The following is a 15,909-nucleotide window of genomic DNA, read 5'->3' as shown; positions in this document are numbered from 1 at the left end:
GAAATGATTGTATATAGGTATATGCGATATAAACGTCGACCGTTTGCGGTAAATATTTACGATTCAAGCAGAAAGTCGTTTGAATTCATAGGTGTACGACGACTATTAAAAGAATAGCATCTGATGACGAAAAAGAATGAAACGTACCGCGAGAGAAACGCATCTTCTTCGAGGTCAACAACAGTGTAGACGTAGCTTTAGGAGCTGCGAAATCAAAACTGCCGGCTGTTTGAATTAAAGTGTCATGTGGATGGCAAGGACTATACTTCAAAACGCGTTTCGCAGCCAAGAGAACAGAATGTCACGGCGTTTTAATCGTTTTGAGTGCGCTTTGTTTATGTTTACCCTTTGTTAATTTTTGTAGTTCGTTTTTTTACGAGACGACCTTTGTTTGCATACAGTGTTGGTGTTTTTTTATTTTTGTTTAGCAAGATTGTAGCAATCGACTTTTAATTGTCAACAAAGATGACAGAATTTGTTGACGGATGGCTCCTTGGACATGTATTGGGAGAAGGTGCCTTCGGAGAGTAAGTTATTTCAATTCTTTTTTTGAACATGTGATTTGCATGGAGAACAATGGGATGGAACAAAGACCTACGGAACTGTACACATGGTGTACATGATATGCAAAATCAAGGCTATTAATTGTTTCAACAAATTGAACGTCCTTATAGTCATACAATTGTACATCCAATATAATAAGTGATTTCTTGGTTTGCTGTTGCATTGAGGTCTAATGCCGGGTGCGTTGATAACTTGTGTACGTCAGGTACCACAAAAAATGTAGGTTCATCATAAGTTTTATCCTCACAATTTTTTGGAGGCAAACAAAATAAATGATGAAGTGGTACACCATTACAAAATTTTGCTAGATATTACAATGTAGAGTATAATTCTGTATCCATCCTATCGAATCCGGTTACTGCAATTTAAAATCAGACTACGATTAAACCCACATTCGATGGAGACCAAGGTCAAACAAAAATTTCTATTAAAGGGTTCGCCTCGTTATAAATAAGGCTACCTCAGAGGCAGTAGCCATGAAGATGGTGGATCTCATAAAACATCCCGACGCCCGGAATACCGTGAAAAAAGAGACCACAATCCATCGGATGCTTTCAAATCCCAATATCATACAGTACTTTGGCCAACGCAGTGAAGCAAACATGGAGTACATATTTTTGGAGTACGCGGTCGGCGGTGAACTTTTCGATCGGATAGGTAATATATTAACTGAATACAGTACAACACTCATAAAGTCGATACGGATAAATCACATAATATTGGTTGATGAATTTACAGAACCGGACCTGGGCATGTCAGTCGAGGAGGCGCGAAAGTACTTTCGTCAGTTAATTTCAGCAGTCGAATATCTGCACAGCCGTGGAATCGCTCACCGAGACCTGAAGCCAGAGAACCTTTTGCTCGATGCCAACGACAACCTGAAAGTCTCAGACTTTGGCCTGGCCACCGTCTACCGATTGCATGGAAAGGAGCGTTGCCTTGATAAAAGGTGCGGTACCCTACCCTACGTTGCTCCAGAAGTACTTGAACGTCCTTATCATGCCGAACCTGCCGATATCTGGTCGTGCGGTATAATATTGGTAGCTTTGTTGGCCGGAGGTAATTTCTTGTTTAAATCTTCTATAATGGCGCTGTACCTAAAATAAATTCGCCAATGGTCTTTGAATTTCCAGAACTACCGTGGGATGAAGCTTCCAAATCTTGTGAAGAGTATAACGCGTGGTGTAACAGCACATATCAGTCAATAACACCGTGGAAAAAGTTGGAAAAGTCGTCGATATCGATAATTAAAAAGATACTGGTGCACGCTCCGTCAGCAAGATCGACCTTGAAAGACTTAAAGAGACATCCTTGGTACAATATAGGATACAAACCAGGTGATGGTACAGACTTGTGCGATTCACCGATTTCAGGGGGCATTGATTTTTCATCGAATAATTTTTTAGATGCTCACGCGTTCCACAAAGTTGATCATTTGCAAGTGAGCAGTATGCGAGGCCAAACGATCTGTTACTCACAACCAGAGTTGCCGCCGACTGGAATCACTAGTTTGACGAATATAAAAGGGGACGAGAGATCTGGATTGTCTTTCTCGCAGCCAGTATCAGTTGAAGATTTGCTGGTTTCTAGTCAATTGCAAGCAGTCGGCACGCAAGCCAGTCAAGCGACGGTGTGTATTCATTAAATATTGGATCCCTTGACAATTAACTTCTATAAAATTGTCTTTTTTTCGTGTAAATTTTAAAATAATGGGACCATTTCTTTTCAGAACAATTTCCAAAATTTGGTTCGCCGTATGACTCGATTCTTCGTTTCCACGTCATTCGAGGATACTATCGGGATTATCGAAGAATGCTTGACCGAGAATAATTACCATCATCGTGTAAACGACTATGGAACGGTAAATATTTATTATCTAAGTGATAAATTGAATTAGTAAAAACAAATATGAATTTAGTAAAAAAATTTATTATGTATAAACAATAATATACTTTCCAGATCACGCTTTCAACAGTAGATAAAAGAAAGATGCCATTAATTATAAAAATGAATGTCATCGAAATGGATAACAAAACGCTTGTAGATTTCCGTTTATCAAAAGGATGTGGTATTGAATTTAAAAAAGTTTTTGTAGATATAAAGAAGCTGTTTAAGCACATCATTTTAAGTAATTGTAATGTATAATGCTTAAATTAAATAAAATTTTTTATTGGCCACCGGTGACCTTCAATATTTCTTTTGTATCATAACTTACATTTATTAATATAAATATATCTAGTGATTAGTTAGGTGTACATCTCATTGCGTAAAAAGAATGTTATGTAAATCTCACTTTTGCAGCTTCTTGACGCGATCATTCAAAGCAGTAATATCTTTAGCAATTATTTCCAAATTGCCAGTGAAATTTGTTTGCATTTCTTCTAATAAGATTTTATTGTTTGTTAATGATCCACTGATGTTCTGCTTTAAATCTTCTAACTCTTTTAATTGATTTGCAAATTCGGCAGCTAAAAACCAGACAAATATAATCATATGAATTTCAATGTTATTTATTTTAATCAGTAAAGGTAAATTAGTAATTAAAAACAGCAAGTTTATATTAACCTTTCCGGTGTAATGCACTCAATGACAACATTCTATCGATTGTTTGGGGCAAAATTTGCACGCAATGCTCAGATTGTTTGACTAAATCATACAATTCTGTTACCTGAAAAGCATTATTAGGAATTCAAAAGATTATACTCATCAAAGAATGCAATTAAAAATAAAGCTAGCTTGAATAAGTGCACGAATAGTTAAATTTTCTTAACAGTACTCACTACTTTTTCATGCCTTGAATCTTGTGCTGTCATTGCTTTCTTTTGTATTACGCTATCCATCTTATTAATTAAAGAGGTCACTTTATTTTCTAAAATATCTAATTGAGCACTATTTAACAAACAAGCATTTGCCATCAGTTTCTCAATAGATTTTGTAATACCTTGTGACTTTAAAATCTAAAAAAAGAACATTAAATATGATAGCATTATAAGTTCAAATAATGTGACTTGCATGAAATGATAATTTTTTTCTATACCTGAGAGCATTTTGTATTACTTTCATTAGAAATCCCTATCACATTTTCTAAATATCCGAGTCTCTTCTCTAAGTGACTTATTCGAGCAATATCTTGCACTTTTGCTTTGTCAGGATAATAAGTCATTTGATATTTTAGTGTTCCAACTTTAGCCCCATCTTGGGAAGTTACACTGGCTTCTTTACTAGGAGCACTACTTTCAATGCTATTTTTTTGCTTAAAAATTTCAATCTGGGATGTAAGCTCCCTAAAAGGAATGATACATTGATTTTTTTACAAGTGAAAAAAGAAATGAAAGAAATAAATATGATAGATGAACAATCAAACTGCTTACTTGAAACGTATTTCCTGATAATTAGTTAAATTAGTAATTGAATTTCCATTTAAAAGCTTATTAATATTCATGTCATCCAATTCTTTACCAGTAATTTCGATTTGATGAACTATGTCAGTTAAAGCTTTCAATTCTTCATTTTCTTTTGGATTTTCCTTAAAAAGTGAAAATTTTTATATTCATAAAAATTTTAACTAAATAATCACTTCCTCATAGATAACCAAAGAATAGTTATACTTTAGAACATTTGTTACAGGATATTAAATGTTGTTATTACCTTTGCATTATTAACTTGATCAATTAGTTCATGAATTTCTTGTTTTAGCCTTTCATATCTCTCAACAGGTGTTTCATCTTCATCTCTACAATAAAGTTCTTTGCCACTATTAACAAATGAAATAAATTTGTTTGAATTATTTTTCTCTTAGGTACGTAAGTTTTATTTTATTAATTTCATTAGGGAAAAAACTATATTTACCTCACATTATAACCAGTCTTTTTCTTCGATGAGATAGTATCTGAGAAGTCAACGTCCTTCGTGTTAACTCGTTTATCTTTAAATTGGTTAAAGGCATCTGTAGGATTAACATAAATTTTTTCAACTGAATTTCCATCGTCCTATACAGAAGAGACAAGTATTACTGAACAAGTTGCAACAATTATGAAACCTGCAATCCATGTTGTAATTAAATCTTTGTGAATCCTTACCTCTATATAATCCTGATTCCCCTGACCTTCAAGTGTGTCATCCGTTTCATAAATATCTGGTTGATCGTAAGCCTGAAAATTTGAAGATTTAAATTGAATTCTACTTTATTCTGCATAAATAGTTCCTTTTTGTTAATTTTGTTCTGATTATACACTGCAAACAATAATACATTGACGTCGACTTATCCATCACATTTAAGGTTCATAAAGTCTTAGATAACTTAGTATCTTTACATATTTACTAATATTTTAACCTTATTCTAACTTAGAATACTAATTAATTTACTGTCTATAATTCCAGCAAATATTTTTTATAACTTACAATTCCAGGTAGATCAGCATACTTTGGATCGATCATAATTGATACTGAAGGTCTGTATTTCTATTCGTATAACTTTTTAGCTAAGAACCAAATAACCAATGTTATGGCAAACCACGATTGAATGCCCTATAATAATCATGAATAGTTAATAATGAATAAAAGCACTGTTTCGTAAATGTAACAAAAAAATTTGAAGAGTATAAAAGGACTATTTTCAAATAAGGAATCGTATTCACAACTTTACAAGTTAGTCTAAGTAGAACTACTGTCGTGGATCTTACTGCACTGCATCAATCTTGTGTATGTAGTATATGTCTAAAGATATAAATATATATATAATGTAATGCAAAATGTATTGTGATGTCAAAATGGTCACAATGACATCGTTTTTACATGCCTATATTTAATTTCACATCAAGAGGAATAAGAAAATAGGACTGTTAGTGTGTACGAAATTTCCGCTGTTTCATGTGGCGCTATTATTCAAATACAGGCTACGTCAATTTTTGAGGGGAAATTTTAAATAAAATTTTTTTTCAATTTAGCTTTTATTATTAAATAGTTATGTTATCGATATTTTACAAATTAATGCATTAACTTTTTTAGACGCTTATGTTATAAATTAGTTGATTCAGCGTCAGACAGCGTAAATATTATATACATAAGTTAGAAACCTTTGTCTAAAATTTTTTCGAAAATTCTATGAATCTTGTTTTCAAAACAAGTCATGTAGGTAAGCATCAATTTTGTTATCAAAATTTATCTCGATTTCTTGGAAATTTTGATTTTTCCATAAATCAGATTCACTGTCCTTTTTAGACTCTACATCGTCGTTAGAATTTTTCGCACTCGACGCTAAATCCTTAGATTGATCTTGCTTTCCCGTTTTCGAATCGCCATCGTAATTTCCTTTTTTGTGAGACTTTGATCTTCTTGTGTAATTTAATTTCACGGAACATACTTCACAAAGCCCTGTAGCAATATAAAAACTGTTTTAATGTACAGCAGTTGAAAATTGTTTAATACTAAATGTTTAAGACGAGCTACACTTACTTAATTTCACTAACGTGTTGTTAGTTTTTCCGTTCTCGACATACTTGAAATTGACTTCCCAGGATTTGAGATTTTCCGTGTCAGTACACTTTCTATTACCGCATATCGATTCGCCTTTGCCAGATAAGACTTCTTTTTCAGTTCTCCAACGAAGTGCTATCTAAAATTATCAATTTTTAATAAAAAACACATTACGTTAAATGCAGTAATTTTAACGAGACGTGAAAATTATTGTGCCGCGAAAAGTGCTGCATTTACGGACCAAAGAACATAAAGATAAGTTTGCCGGAGACGGATATTATTAAACTAAGAGTATAATAACTAAAGATGAAAAAAAAACTTGGTTTTGGTTTACCTGATTGTGTTTGTAGTTCGTCAAATCTCCAATACAATATTCTTTAAAAAGATTGTCATCTGATAAAAAACTATGGTTGTGTGATGCCATTTGAATAGGTTTCAAAATTCAGACATGATCACTGATAAAAAGTAAGTATAATAGCACAATTGAAGAGAACCTTAAACATACACAGACATGTTGAGGTTATAAAACTTTCTACAAAAGTTTAAATATTAAAATGAAGCGTATATTATAAAAAAATTACCTTTTACATTATAAAAAGTACATACTCGTCAAGCTGGTGCGAAAATTTCCATAAATTACATAGAATTAACATAGCAATAGTTGATTAAGATTTATAGAAATATCTTTATTTCAGTGTATTAATTAATTATTTATACGAGCAAGTAGGTAAAACAAAATTTTTCGATTTGTTATAAACGAATGCAATAAAAGGTCAATGCAACAAATGACATTATTTTTAAAATTTATTTCCAAAATACCCTTTGTTGACGTTAACAACGTAGGACTCATTCACGATTGGCTGCAACCCCCTCGGTGAACTGCCTTGCGTTCCTTAAGTCTTATTTTATTCGCATTATATATTACGTTTGTTCCGGGTTCCTGAGATCCATATAGCTTGTTGCGGCTTTAACAAGTTGTTATGTTTTAGAGGTTAGATTAATCAGTCAAATTTGAGCCACCGCGAGAGTGGTGTTCTATTACAAAGAGCAAGATCAACTATCGACAACGATTGAAACTAATTTTAAGTGTTTACAGTGAATTGAAAAAGTTTAACGTGTTTTGTTTAATTCGGAGGTCTGATATGACGGCATTTAAAGAAGAGGTATTAAAGTGTCATTAAAAATGCATGTTTTAATAAAAAATTGTTATTGAGTACTTGTTAGGCGTGCAGTAAAATAACCTTAGGTATCCGTCCATAACACAAAAAGTTAATACATATATTCAAAACCATGACGGACGTACGAGATATTTTGGACATAGAGGCACCAGCTGCGAATGAACTCACTAAAGAGTCCATCATTGGAAGTGACAAAAGAATAAAAAAGAAATATGATTACAAAGTGCCTAAGAGACCTGAAGGAATGCACCGAGAGGTGTTTGCTCTTTTGTGCAAGGATAACAATGATGTTCCACCATTGTTTCCTACAGACACTGGTAAAGGTTACAAACAAATGAAAGCCAAACTTGGTATGAAAAAAGTAAGGTCTTGGAAATGGACTCCGTTCACTAATCCAGCAAGAACTGACGAAGCAGTCTTCCATCACTGGAGACGCGTAGCCGATGCAGGAAAAGAATACCCATTTGCCAAATTTAACAAGCAGATTCCTATTCCCACATACACCAATACAGAGTATACACAACACTTGGTTACTAGCGGATGGACAAGAGCTGAGACAGATCATTTATTTGATCTTTGTAGACGGTTTGACCTAAGATTTATTGTAATACATGACAGATGGGATCATAAAAAATATCCTGCAAGAACAGTTGAAGATTTGAAGAACAGGTTTGTTTATTATTTTTATCGTGTATCAATCAAATTCTATGTACACCAATTTATTTAACAAAAAGAAAGGTTACAAAATTTCAGAAACATAAATTTTTAAATTAGATTATATTTACTTGTAGGTATTATCAAGTTTGTGCAGCATTGAGTAAAGCCAAGCAGCAGCATGAAAAGGTTTATACCTTTGACTCTGACCATGAACGGCGAAGAAAAGAACAGCTTAAAAAACTTTTTGAGAGAACATCGGAACAAATTGAAGAAGAACAGGTGCTAATTACAGAATTAAGGAAAATAGAGCAGCGTAAAAAGGAAAGGGATAGAAAAACGCAAGACCTACAAAAATTGATAACGGCAGCAGATCAAGCAGATCCTAGGAAAAGTGACAAAAAGTCATCAAAGAAAAGTTCAACGAGACATAAGTCAGTCAACAATAGCACATCCACTGTAAGTATTTCAATATTATCAAAAATTAAGTGATGTGAATGGCAATATAATCTTTTTTTTTTGTTTTAGGTAATAAAGCTACAAGTTACAGAGCCAACAGGAATTAAGTTTCCTGATTTTAAAAATAGTGGAGTATCACTGCGTTCACAAAGAATCAAATTACCCAGTAGCTTAGGACAAAAGAAATTGAAAGGAATTGAACAAACTTTAATTGATATGAAACTTGGTAAAATCATCTTACTTTTTTATATTGTTTTTCTGAGTATAGTTTTTTAATATTCTTTAAACTTACAGATTTGAATCCTCCACCAACAGAACAAATATGTCAGCAGTTCAATGAACTGCGCAGTGATATTGTTTTACATTATGAACTAAAAGGAGCCTTAGCAACTTGTGATTATGAATTACAATCACTAAGGCATCAATATGAGGCACTCGCACCTGGAAAGGTAGAAATTAATTTTATTTTATAATTCAATGGTGCATATTGTCAACATTAAATATTAGTTCTGAATTTAATCCATTAATTGACAACAAAATATTTTTAGACGCTGATCATACCACCTATTTTGCAACCCAAAACTGAACCAGAAGTAAAAAGCGATGTTATTGATGTTGTGGGATCACCAAATGTGTCCAACCTTGTATAATTGGCAATTTCTATTTTATAACTCCTAATAATAATGTTTTGTAAGATACTATTTTTAGCTTGGCTACTATTATTTACGCAATTCCTAAATATGCTTAGTTTTCTTTTATGTATAGATATCCAAAACCCTATTTTATATGGCAAAGAGCAGCAATAAAAAAAAACTTTAATGATGTAAAGTAGAATGAAAAATTATAAATTTAGTTAATATTTTATTTCAATTTTTTTACACCACTTTTATCTACTATTTTATCTTATTAAAATATACAGATATATGTACAGTATTGACATTTATAATTCATATTCTATATTCATAACCATAAAGAGGTGCTTCAGTTAATGCCAAATTAAATTCTGGGGAGTTTCTTCGACAGCGCCTTCCAATAGGTTCTAAATCATCATAACATTTTGGAAATACTTTGTTAATAGCTTCTAAAGCTTCATCTTTAGTTACATTTTTTAAGGCTAATACTGATGTAAGAGCCTTTTGTCGTACACATTCCTAAAAGAAAATTATTTTTTAATAGTATAATATATTTAGGTATGTTTTATTTATAATTATTCATATTCATATGCATTACCTTGTGACGTTCCTTTATATTTCTTGGGGAAGCGGTTCCATAAGTCCATGCACTCAAAAAGCTACAGTGTGCAAGATTAGCTGCTCGTACTTCAGTACAAGCTAAATGATATATATTTTTAAAATCCAAATCATTCTTGCAGTAATCAAACATGTGAATCAATTCGTGTGTTAAAACTGATTGTACGTAGCCTTTTCTTTTAGCAACATTTTGGCATATAACTACCTACATGCAAAAATATATGGTGTATATATTAAATAATCTCTCTCTGATGGTCTTTTGTCTTAAAACCTTACCTGATTAAGTACTGGATCATATCCACCACTAACTTTACTATCACATACTTCACATGATATATGTCTCCGAAAGTCAAATTCACTGAAATAAAACAGAATATTTTTCAATTACCTATTTAATACCTATAAGATGCATTTTAAGAACTTACCAACCAGAGGATTTCAAAGCTCCCAACATTATTTTAACCAATGGACCTAAAATAATGTACAAAAAAATTAATTCTTAATTTTACACCATTTATTACAAGTTTTTGATACAGTGATCTCTTTTAAACTATGTGTTACAAAATCAAGATTAAAAAATGCATCATATTAAATAAATAGAGAAATAATACTAGGTCCATCATACTATGTACAAAAAAATTGATTTACATAATATCTCAATTTTTACTCAATTTGCTTATTTAAATAATTTTAATAATAATTTCTCAAGTAAATTGTATAACATGTATATAAGATCATTGCTCTATGATTAAAATGCAAATTAATTTCAAATTAGACATACTATTTCTTAGACACCAATATACATTTCTTTCACATTTTATTTTATCTAAATCTTCTTTGCCATCAAGACCAAGCATTGTTCTAAACCAGGACTTTTCATGTTTGTTTCCTCTTCTTTCAGGATACAAATCGCTATATTCCCAGTCAACTCCAGTTTTTACAGGGTTACTCTCAGAATCGTTTTTATTATCATTATTCATGTTTTATAACAACTAAGTATGTAAATGATTAAATTACTATAAACAGTGTTTTAATAAGGATAACTAAATATTATAACAGAAATAGTTTATACAAACATTTTATTGAAAATTTTCAACCTATTCTTTTACGGAAGTTCTTTTATATCTAAAATTCAGTTAATAATTTAACAAGATTACAAACGCCATAAAATGACCGAACTTAGCTCAGATAAGAAAGTAACTTAGGTTAGGTTGGAATCACATGCAGCAAAAGTGTAAGGTTTAGCCAATTATATGAAAGCTCTTTTATGATTGCGTCTCATGCTCTACCCTTTTTTGAAAAGTATGCAATTATAGATGAACAGACACACACACACACACGCATAATAGATATTTCTTTAATTTTAGTCAAATAAGAATGGAGTACTTAAATTAAACAAAAAATATTAGTTTTAAAAATCAATGCTAAAAAATGTTTTGAAAAAAATACAATTCTTTTAATGTATAAAAATTTTATTGTAAAAAATGATATGTATTATGTACATTCCAAAATTGTGGCAGGATTTAATTGAACAAATTAATAAAGTGTTTGAACATTCAGCATTATAATTTAGTTCAAACTTGATCACATACTATCCTGTGTGCTATGATTTCATTATCTTTTTTGAATTTGAAATTGATATGTATAGTAAATATTTATAAAAATTATTCTAAAAAAGTACTTGTGGGATAACTTTGAGATAAATAGTGGAAAATTACAGTATAATAACTTATATATTATGTAATATCAATACTAAATATGAGGTTCTTCTAACTATGCTCGCTCATTTACGAGTTAGTCTTCTTTAATTTCTAAAGCACAAAAGTGCATCGGCAAGAGTAAAAAAGCTCCAAAATTGGACGGATAACTGGACGGATATCCCTGGTCAAAATATTATAAAAATTGGCTTGCACATTTAGTATAACATTATGGCACCAACAGATTTCTCCTCCAAAGAGCTGAAGGGATTCTCATGTTGTTTGACAGTTCGACTTGTGCTCCATTTTATCAATAGGATATTAATAAGGTGACATACACCAGCTACAATAATAAGCCTGAAAAATGATAAGAAAGATATTTTCAATAATAGTTGTTAACTTTTCAATTTACATTATAAAAAATGAATCCTTAATTACCAAAAAGAATAACCTAATGTAGTAGCCCCCTTACTCATCCAATAATTTTCCAAATCTTCCTTTGGCAATACATTATCATACAACTTAGTGTAGAATTGTGTTAACCATGTAGATATACTGATAACACACATAATAACTGCAAAAAAAGAATGGTAATTATTTTGTCTTTTTATTCATAATAATTAATTCACTCTTGTATACTTACATGCGCTTATATTTGTCAAATAAATACCCGGCAGAGCAAAGATTTTTATCGAAGGAGTAGTGACGGCATTAGCGATAGCTAAAAATCCAGCAAGTCCTGCACACAATAGAGCAAGTGATGTTGATGCAAGAGTAGCGCACCAAAGGCTCCATGACATCAACTCTGGGTTTTTGTCAATCATTTCTGAAACTTTAATGTCACACAATTAATAAGAATTATAAACTAACATTGGGTGTAACAAGCTTAAATTCTAAAAGATCATTTTATTTGAATTAGAAAATTCATAGTACCAGTGATATCATATGGTCGCCATCCAAATGCTACATTCAGTTCTTTTTTTCCATGTAAAAGTCCAAAATACACTCGACCAGAACTGTCTAAGGGATTTTTATCTCGCCATGGTTTAGATTCAATCCAGTGATTTGTGACTAGCGATGTGCAGACTAAACTCCCACAAAATAAAGATAAAAAAAATGTTGCGAGTATTGTACATCTTTGGAAAGTATCAGACATGGTTGTCAGGAAATCTGAAAGATATAATTATATGGGTATTAATGCATTTAGAAACTGCAGATCAGCTTTAATATTTATGATCAGATTTAACGTTTAAGATGATTTACATTGAAATAAAAACCCACATGTTATTCACAATATACACAAACAAAAGTAGGATAATTAAATTATAACCTAAAATAAAGTTTTTGACGCGTTTCAGTTTGCTTCACACTATATTCAATAAGCTATTGGATTTTGTAAAGGCTATAAATTCTTTTATGTTAATAAAGCGAATCATTAAGACAATGGTTAAATTTGATTTTACATTTGTTTGAATATGACAGTATTATAAGAGCCATCATATGTTTTTCTTTATCCAAGTATCATTAAATACATACTTATATGCAGTGGTTAAAGCAAGTGAATAATTAAAAAGAATATCTATGCGTGTAACGTTCAAATAAATAATTTATGGAAAAAAAAACTTTAGAAATAACGGGAAAGTATATACACTGCAAATTATGAAATATGTTGAATGTAAATAAGTTACCTGGTTATAAGAATTTAAATAAATTATGCGAAGTAACGGCAATAATATCTGCGTTGGATAAGAAGTGCTAATGCTCCTTACACTAATTTGTTTCCGTCTTAAAAATCCACAGCCCCGCAGGTATAAATATTTACATTTCTCTTCCTATATAGGTACTTAACTGACATCTGAAGTCTTCCTTATTTTCACAATCAACGCGTACGTAACTGACAAATGGCAAGGTGACCATTAGTGACCGTAGATTCCGGTCAAGTTTCAAACAGTGACCGTCATTCTTTTTTATCGGTTATTTAAATACAATATTCAAATTTTAAATATTATTGATAACATTTACATGATGCCAGAATTGCGAAATCTTTATTATTTTTGGATAAACTGTTGATATTCTTGTTAATTATAGTATATAGTTTTGATATTGTTTTACATTTGTTGATCGTTATGTACTTATTACATCGTTGGTGTATTGTGCAATGTTATTTTCATATAAGTATGGTGATGGTCAAGGTATTTTTGATTTTAAGGATGGGAATATTGCGCAAATTAATTAATATTAATTATCAAATCGATGAATTATTAAGTAGTTGCTTTACGTTTGAAAAAAATTTGATGGCCCTGAAAAGGGCCGGTTGTGTAACATGTGTAGAATTATTTTTCAACAATTCTAATATTCTTGAGAATTGCTTTTCTTTGTTTCGGTCTTCTTTGGGAGAAGAACAGCCTGGATATTAGGCAAGACACCACCCTGGGCAATGGTGACTCCGGAAAGAAGTTTGTTCAGCTCTTCGTCGTTGCGGATGGCCAACTGGAGGTGACGAGGAATGATTCTCGTCTTCTTGTTGTCGCGAGCGGCGTTGCCAGCCAACTCGAGGACCTCAGCGGCCAAGTACTCCATGACGGCGGCCAGGTAGACCGGAGCACCGGCGCCCACTCGCTCGGCATAGTTGCCCTTCCTCAGCAGACGATGGATACGTCCGACGGGGAACTGGAGTCCAGCCCTGTTGGAGCGGGTCTTTGACTTGCCCTTGATTTTGCCACCACCTTTGCCGCGTCCAGACATGATGAGTTATAGGGAGAATAAGGTACAACTTGCTAAGCAGACGAAGCTCGTGTATCTGTTGACTCTTGCAGGCAGGAGCTACTGTTTTATGCTCTCCGGTGGCCCTGCGCCGAGCCAGCCATTGTGCTCGTTCGCGGAGTAGAGGGGGAGCGCGACAGATGAACGGATCGGCGCAGCTGCGGCGGCCCAAATAAAAGAGCGCCGACATACGTGTCCCGACACCATTCAGTCTACGTCCGTACACCGAATACCATTGTCGCCATGGCTCCTAAAGCAAGCGGAAAGGCAGTCAAGAAAGCCGGCAAGGCCGTTAAAAACATCACCAAGGGTGACAAGAAGAAGCACAAGAAGAGGAGGAAGGAGAGCTACGCCATCTACATCTACAAGGTGCTGAAGCAGGTCCATCCCGACACCGGAGTCTCCAGCAAGGCCATGAGTATCATGAACAGCTTTGTAAACGACATCTTCGAGCGCATCGCCGCCGAGGCTTCGCGTCTGGCCCATTACAACAAGAGATCGACAATCACCTCCCGGGAGATTCAGACGGCCGTTCGGCTCCTGCTCCCCGGTGAACTGGCCAAGCACGCTGTCAGTGAAGGCACCAAAGCCGTCACCAAGTACACCAGCTCCAAGTAAATTGGAAACGATGCTCATTTGACAATTTAAACAATCGGCCCTTTTCAGGGCCAACAAAATATTCCAACGTATAAACATCCTATTTAATAATTTACTACAAAATATATATATATAGTACTCTGTGTACTAATGATAAAAAACTAAATTTTTGTACAATAAATAGTAGGTTTTTAGAGAAAATTCTTAGAATCTATATAATCTTAATTTAAAGTTCAACTGAGTGCAACAAATAAAGCTTGATATTACGAAAACACCATATAGATAGATAGCTAGTTCTAAGCTTCTAAGGCTGTATTTTGGATATTATAAACTTGTAATTTTCTTACAGTTAATTCAGGCTCGAAGAGAGTAATAAGTTCGCGCGGAGGTGAGTCTCAAAACGGAGTACTACTTACAATGCCTATAAGTAGATATATATAGATCACATTATAAATTAATTATATTTAAAAAAAAATTCTTTAAATAGTCGAGTGTAATTGTGAAATCATTGTTATGTAGCTGCATACAGTAGAAGGGTAAGTAATATCATTTGATACGCTAGTGATTTGGGACAATTGACTACAAGTCATTTTAGGGATTTATGTACAATATTTGTTACTACGTAAATATTTTCTGGTGGCCCTAAAAAGGGCCGATTGTTATAAAGGGTAATAATAGAAAATAGAAATTAATTAAGCACGTTCCCCACGAATACGTCTCGCCAGCTGGATATCCTTAGGCATGATGGTAACGCGCTTGGCATGAATGGCGCAGAGGTTGGTGTCCTCGAAGAGACCGACAAGGTAGGCCTCGCTAGCCTCCTGCAGGGCCATCACGGCTGAACTTTGGAATCGCAGGTCGGTCTTGAAGTCCTGAGCGATTTCGCGCACAAGGCGCTGGAAGGGCAGTTTGCGGATCAGGAGCTCCGTGCTCTTCTGGTAGCGACGGATCTCGCGAAGAGCCACGGTGCCAGGCCTGTAGCGATGGGGCTTCTTCACTCCGCCGGTCGCAGGGGCGCTCTTGCGAGCGGCCTTGGTGGCGAGCTGTTTGCGGGGAGCCTTTCCTCCAGTAGACTTGCGAGCGGTCTGCTTGGTACGCGCCATCGCAGTGCAGAGATTCGTAACGTTTGACTGACGAGACGAAAATGATACTAGGCGTACGCGTGCGGCTATATTTATGCCCTCTCGAGACGCAGCTGTTCTAAAGAGCAGTAGAAGGGGAAGCTCTGTGTAGCTAGATGCTTGGAAGGGGAACTTCAGCTGCTGGTCTATA

The 15,909-nt window shown here is 33.7% G+C and overlaps 9 protein-coding genes across 17 annotated transcripts; 3 read left to right on the top strand and 6 right to left on the bottom strand.

Moving 5' to 3' along the window:
• The first annotated feature begins 2 nt into the window (after window positions 1-2).
• LOC116415964 (serine/threonine-protein kinase grp) lies at window positions 3-2,741 on the top strand. Of its 3 annotated transcripts, none has more exons than XM_031921862.1 (8): window positions 3-324; window positions 433-527; window positions 998-1,221; window positions 1,303-1,623; window positions 1,698-1,901; window positions 1,971-2,194; window positions 2,294-2,425; window positions 2,524-2,741. In XM_031921862.1, exons 2-8 carry the CDS (start codon window positions 466-468, stop codon window positions 2,707-2,709), a joined length of 1,353 nt encoding a protein of 450 aa, XP_031777722.1. In that variant the 5' UTR covers window positions 3-324; window positions 433-465; the 3' UTR covers window positions 2,710-2,741. The 3 variants fall into 3 exon arrangements, with proteins under 3 accessions (XP_031777722.1, XP_031777721.1, XP_031777720.1); XM_031921861.1 differs by having other exon boundaries at window positions 429-527; XM_031921860.2 differs by having other exon boundaries at window positions 46-324; window positions 402-527.
• Dctn2 (dynactin subunit 2) lies at window positions 2,412-5,341 on the bottom strand. Of its 4 annotated transcripts, none has more exons than XM_031921656.2 (10): window positions 5,210-5,323; window positions 4,966-5,091; window positions 4,644-4,715; window positions 4,414-4,553; window positions 4,213-4,318; window positions 3,936-4,090; window positions 3,602-3,848; window positions 3,345-3,521; window positions 3,130-3,232; window positions 2,713-3,032 (listed from the first exon to the last, which is right to left on the bottom strand). In XM_031921656.2, the coding sequence occupies exons 2-10, from the start codon at window positions 4,999-5,001 to the stop codon at window positions 2,854-2,856; spliced, it is 1,215 nt and encodes a 404-aa protein (XP_031777516.1). In that variant the 5' UTR covers window positions 5,002-5,091; window positions 5,210-5,323; the 3' UTR covers window positions 2,713-2,853.
• Window positions 5,342-5,494: 153 nt separating this feature from the next.
• On the bottom strand, window positions 5,495-7,680 carry LOC100116349 (protein FRA10AC1). 2 transcript variants are annotated; one of them, XM_008204626.4, is made up of 5 exons: window positions 6,859-7,102; window positions 6,621-6,653; window positions 6,374-6,533; window positions 6,019-6,178; window positions 5,495-5,937 (listed from the first exon to the last, which is right to left on the bottom strand). In XM_008204626.4, exons 3-5 carry the CDS (start codon window positions 6,461-6,463, stop codon window positions 5,681-5,683), a joined length of 507 nt encoding a protein of 168 aa, XP_008202848.1. In that variant the 5' UTR covers window positions 6,464-6,533; window positions 6,621-6,653; window positions 6,859-7,102; the 3' UTR covers window positions 5,495-5,680. The 2 variants fall into 2 exon arrangements, with proteins under 2 accessions (XP_008202848.1, XP_031777726.1); XM_031921866.2 differs by having other exon boundaries at window positions 6,621-7,680.
• Window positions 6,988-9,171, top strand: LOC100122874 (DNA methyltransferase 1-associated protein 1). Its single transcript, XM_003425489.5, has 5 exons — window positions 6,988-7,886; window positions 8,009-8,330; window positions 8,400-8,556; window positions 8,625-8,779; window positions 8,879-9,171. Exons 1-5 carry the CDS (start codon window positions 7,330-7,332, stop codon window positions 8,978-8,980), a joined length of 1,293 nt encoding a protein of 430 aa, XP_003425537.1. The 5' UTR covers window positions 6,988-7,329; the 3' UTR covers window positions 8,981-9,171.
• Window positions 9,172-9,178: 7 nt separating this feature from the next.
• LOC100122860 (mitochondrial inner membrane protease ATP23 homolog) lies at window positions 9,179-10,811 on the bottom strand. Of its 2 annotated transcripts, XM_008204625.4 has the most exons (6): window positions 10,657-10,811; window positions 10,362-10,572; window positions 10,006-10,051; window positions 9,857-9,938; window positions 9,561-9,785; window positions 9,179-9,481 (listed from the first exon to the last, which is right to left on the bottom strand). In XM_008204625.4, the coding sequence occupies exons 2-6, from the start codon at window positions 10,558-10,560 to the stop codon at window positions 9,278-9,280; spliced, it is 756 nt and encodes a 251-aa protein (XP_008202847.1). In that variant the 5' UTR covers window positions 10,561-10,572; window positions 10,657-10,811; the 3' UTR covers window positions 9,179-9,277. The 2 variants fall into 2 exon arrangements, with proteins under 2 accessions (XP_008202847.1, XP_032458143.1); XM_032602252.1 differs by having other exon boundaries at window positions 10,362-10,811.
• Window positions 10,812-11,031: 220 nt separating this feature from the next.
• LOC100122852 lies at window positions 11,032-13,187 on the bottom strand. 2 transcript variants are annotated; one of them, XM_001606407.6, is made up of 5 exons: window positions 12,966-13,187; window positions 12,211-12,447; window positions 11,921-12,109; window positions 11,716-11,851; window positions 11,032-11,634 (listed from the first exon to the last, which is right to left on the bottom strand). In XM_001606407.6, exons 2-5 carry the CDS (start codon window positions 12,431-12,433, stop codon window positions 11,496-11,498), a joined length of 687 nt encoding a protein of 228 aa, XP_001606457.2. In that variant the 5' UTR covers window positions 12,434-12,447; window positions 12,966-13,187; the 3' UTR covers window positions 11,032-11,495. The 2 variants fall into 2 exon arrangements, with proteins under 2 accessions (XP_001606457.2, XP_008202843.1); XM_008204621.3 differs by lacking the exon at window positions 12,966-13,187 and adding an exon at window positions 12,541-12,814.
• Window positions 13,122-14,717, top strand: LOC100122829 (histone H2B). Its single transcript, XM_001607141.5, has one exon. It carries the CDS (start codon window positions 14,284-14,286, stop codon window positions 14,656-14,658), a length of 375 nt encoding a protein of 124 aa, XP_001607191.1. The 5' UTR covers window positions 13,122-14,283; the 3' UTR covers window positions 14,659-14,717.
• Window positions 13,244-14,896, bottom strand: LOC100122841 (histone H2A). The gene has a single exon (XM_001606397.6). It carries the CDS (start codon window positions 14,020-14,022, stop codon window positions 13,627-13,629), a length of 396 nt encoding a protein of 131 aa, XP_001606447.1. The 5' UTR covers window positions 14,023-14,896; the 3' UTR covers window positions 13,244-13,626.
• Window positions 14,897-15,274: 378 nt separating this feature from the next.
• Window positions 15,275-15,887, bottom strand: LOC100122816 (histone H3). Its single transcript, XM_003425487.4, has one exon. It carries the CDS (start codon window positions 15,738-15,740, stop codon window positions 15,330-15,332), a length of 411 nt encoding a protein of 136 aa, XP_003425535.1. The 5' UTR covers window positions 15,741-15,887; the 3' UTR covers window positions 15,275-15,329.
• Window positions 15,888-15,909: the final 22 nt, after the last annotated feature.

Source organism: Nasonia vitripennis, chromosome 1 (genome assembly GCF_009193385.2).
Source record: "Nasonia vitripennis strain AsymCx chromosome 1, Nvit_psr_1.1, whole genome shotgun sequence".
NCBI lineage: Eukaryota > Metazoa > Arthropoda > Insecta > Hymenoptera > Pteromalidae > Nasonia > Nasonia vitripennis.
The sequence above is the reverse complement of the archived record's forward strand: the minus strand, read 5'-3'. Positions and strand labels throughout refer to the sequence as shown.

Bases quoted from the DNA above. Each gene is read 5' to 3' on its own strand.
- Dctn2 (XM_031921656.2), bottom strand. From the start codon at position 5,001: ATGATCGATCCAAAGTATGCTGATCTACCTGGAATT. The intron at 4,319-4,413 runs GTAAATATAGTT...ATTTGTTAATAG, and splicing joins AAGACTGGTTATAATGTGAG to TGGCAAAGAACTTTATTGTA. The intron at 4,091-4,212 runs GTAATAACAACA...TCACTTTTTAAG, and splicing joins ATCAAGTTAATAATGCAAAG to GAAAATCCAAAAGAAAATGA.
- LOC116415964 (XM_031921862.1), top strand. From the start codon at position 466: ATGACAGAATTTGTTGACGGATGGCTCCTTGGACATGTATTGGGAGAA. The intron at 528-997 runs GTAAGTTATTTC...TTTCTATTAAAG, and splicing joins GGAGAAGGTGCCTTCGGAGA to GGTTCGCCTCGTTATAAATA. The intron at 2,426-2,523 runs GTAAATATTTAT...TATACTTTCCAG, and splicing joins GTGTAAACGACTATGGAACG to ATCACGCTTTCAACAGTAGA.
- LOC100122816 (XM_003425487.4), bottom strand. From the start codon at position 15,740: ATGGCGCGTACCAAGCAGACCGCTCGCAAGTCTACTGGAGGAAAGGCT.
- LOC100122874 (XM_003425489.5), top strand. From the start codon at position 7,330: ATGACGGACGTACGAGATATTTTGGACATAGAGGCACCAGCTGCGAAT. The intron at 7,887-8,008 runs GTTTGTTTATTA...ATTTACTTGTAG, and splicing joins GTTGAAGATTTGAAGAACAG to GTATTATCAAGTTTGTGCAG. The intron at 8,331-8,399 runs GTAAGTATTTCA...TTTTTGTTTTAG, and splicing joins TCAACAATAGCACATCCACT to GTAATAAAGCTACAAGTTAC.
- LOC100122852 (XM_001606407.6), bottom strand. From the start codon at position 12,433: ATGTCTGATACTTTCCAAAGATGTACAATACTCGCAACATTTTTTTTA. The intron at 12,110-12,210 runs GTACTATGAATT...GTGACATTAAAG, and splicing joins GCGACCATATGATATCACTG to TTTCAGAAATGATTGACAAA. The intron at 11,635-11,715 runs GTAATTAAGGAT...ATCATTTTTCAG, and splicing joins ACATTAGGTTATTCTTTTTG to GCTTATTATTGTAGCTGGTG.
- LOC100122860 (XM_032602252.1), bottom strand. From the start codon at position 10,560: ATGAATAATGATAATAAAAACGATTCTGAGAGTAACCCTGTAAAAACT. The intron at 9,939-10,005 runs GTAAGTTCTTAA...GTTTTATTTCAG, and splicing joins GCTTTGAAATCCTCTGGTTG to TGAATTTGACTTTCGGAGAC. The intron at 9,482-9,560 runs GTAATGCATATG...ATTTTCTTTTAG, and splicing joins ATATAAAGGAACGTCACAAG to GAATGTGTACGACAAAAGGC.
- LOC100122841 (XM_001606397.6), bottom strand. From the start codon at position 14,022: ATGTCTGGACGCGGCAAAGGTGGTGGCAAAATCAAGGGCAAGTCAAAG.
- LOC100122829 (XM_001607141.5), top strand. From the start codon at position 14,284: ATGGCTCCTAAAGCAAGCGGAAAGGCAGTCAAGAAAGCCGGCAAGGCC.
- LOC100116349 (XM_031921866.2), bottom strand. From the start codon at position 6,463: ATGGCATCACACAACCATAGTTTTTTATCAGATGACAATCTTTTTAAA. The intron at 6,179-6,373 runs GTAAACCAAAAC...TGATAATTTTAG, and splicing joins CGAACTACAAACACAATCAG to ATAGCACTTCGTTGGAGAAC. The intron at 5,938-6,018 runs GTAAGTGTAGCT...ATATTGCTACAG, and splicing joins CAACACGTTAGTGAAATTAA to GGCTTTGTGAAGTATGTTCC.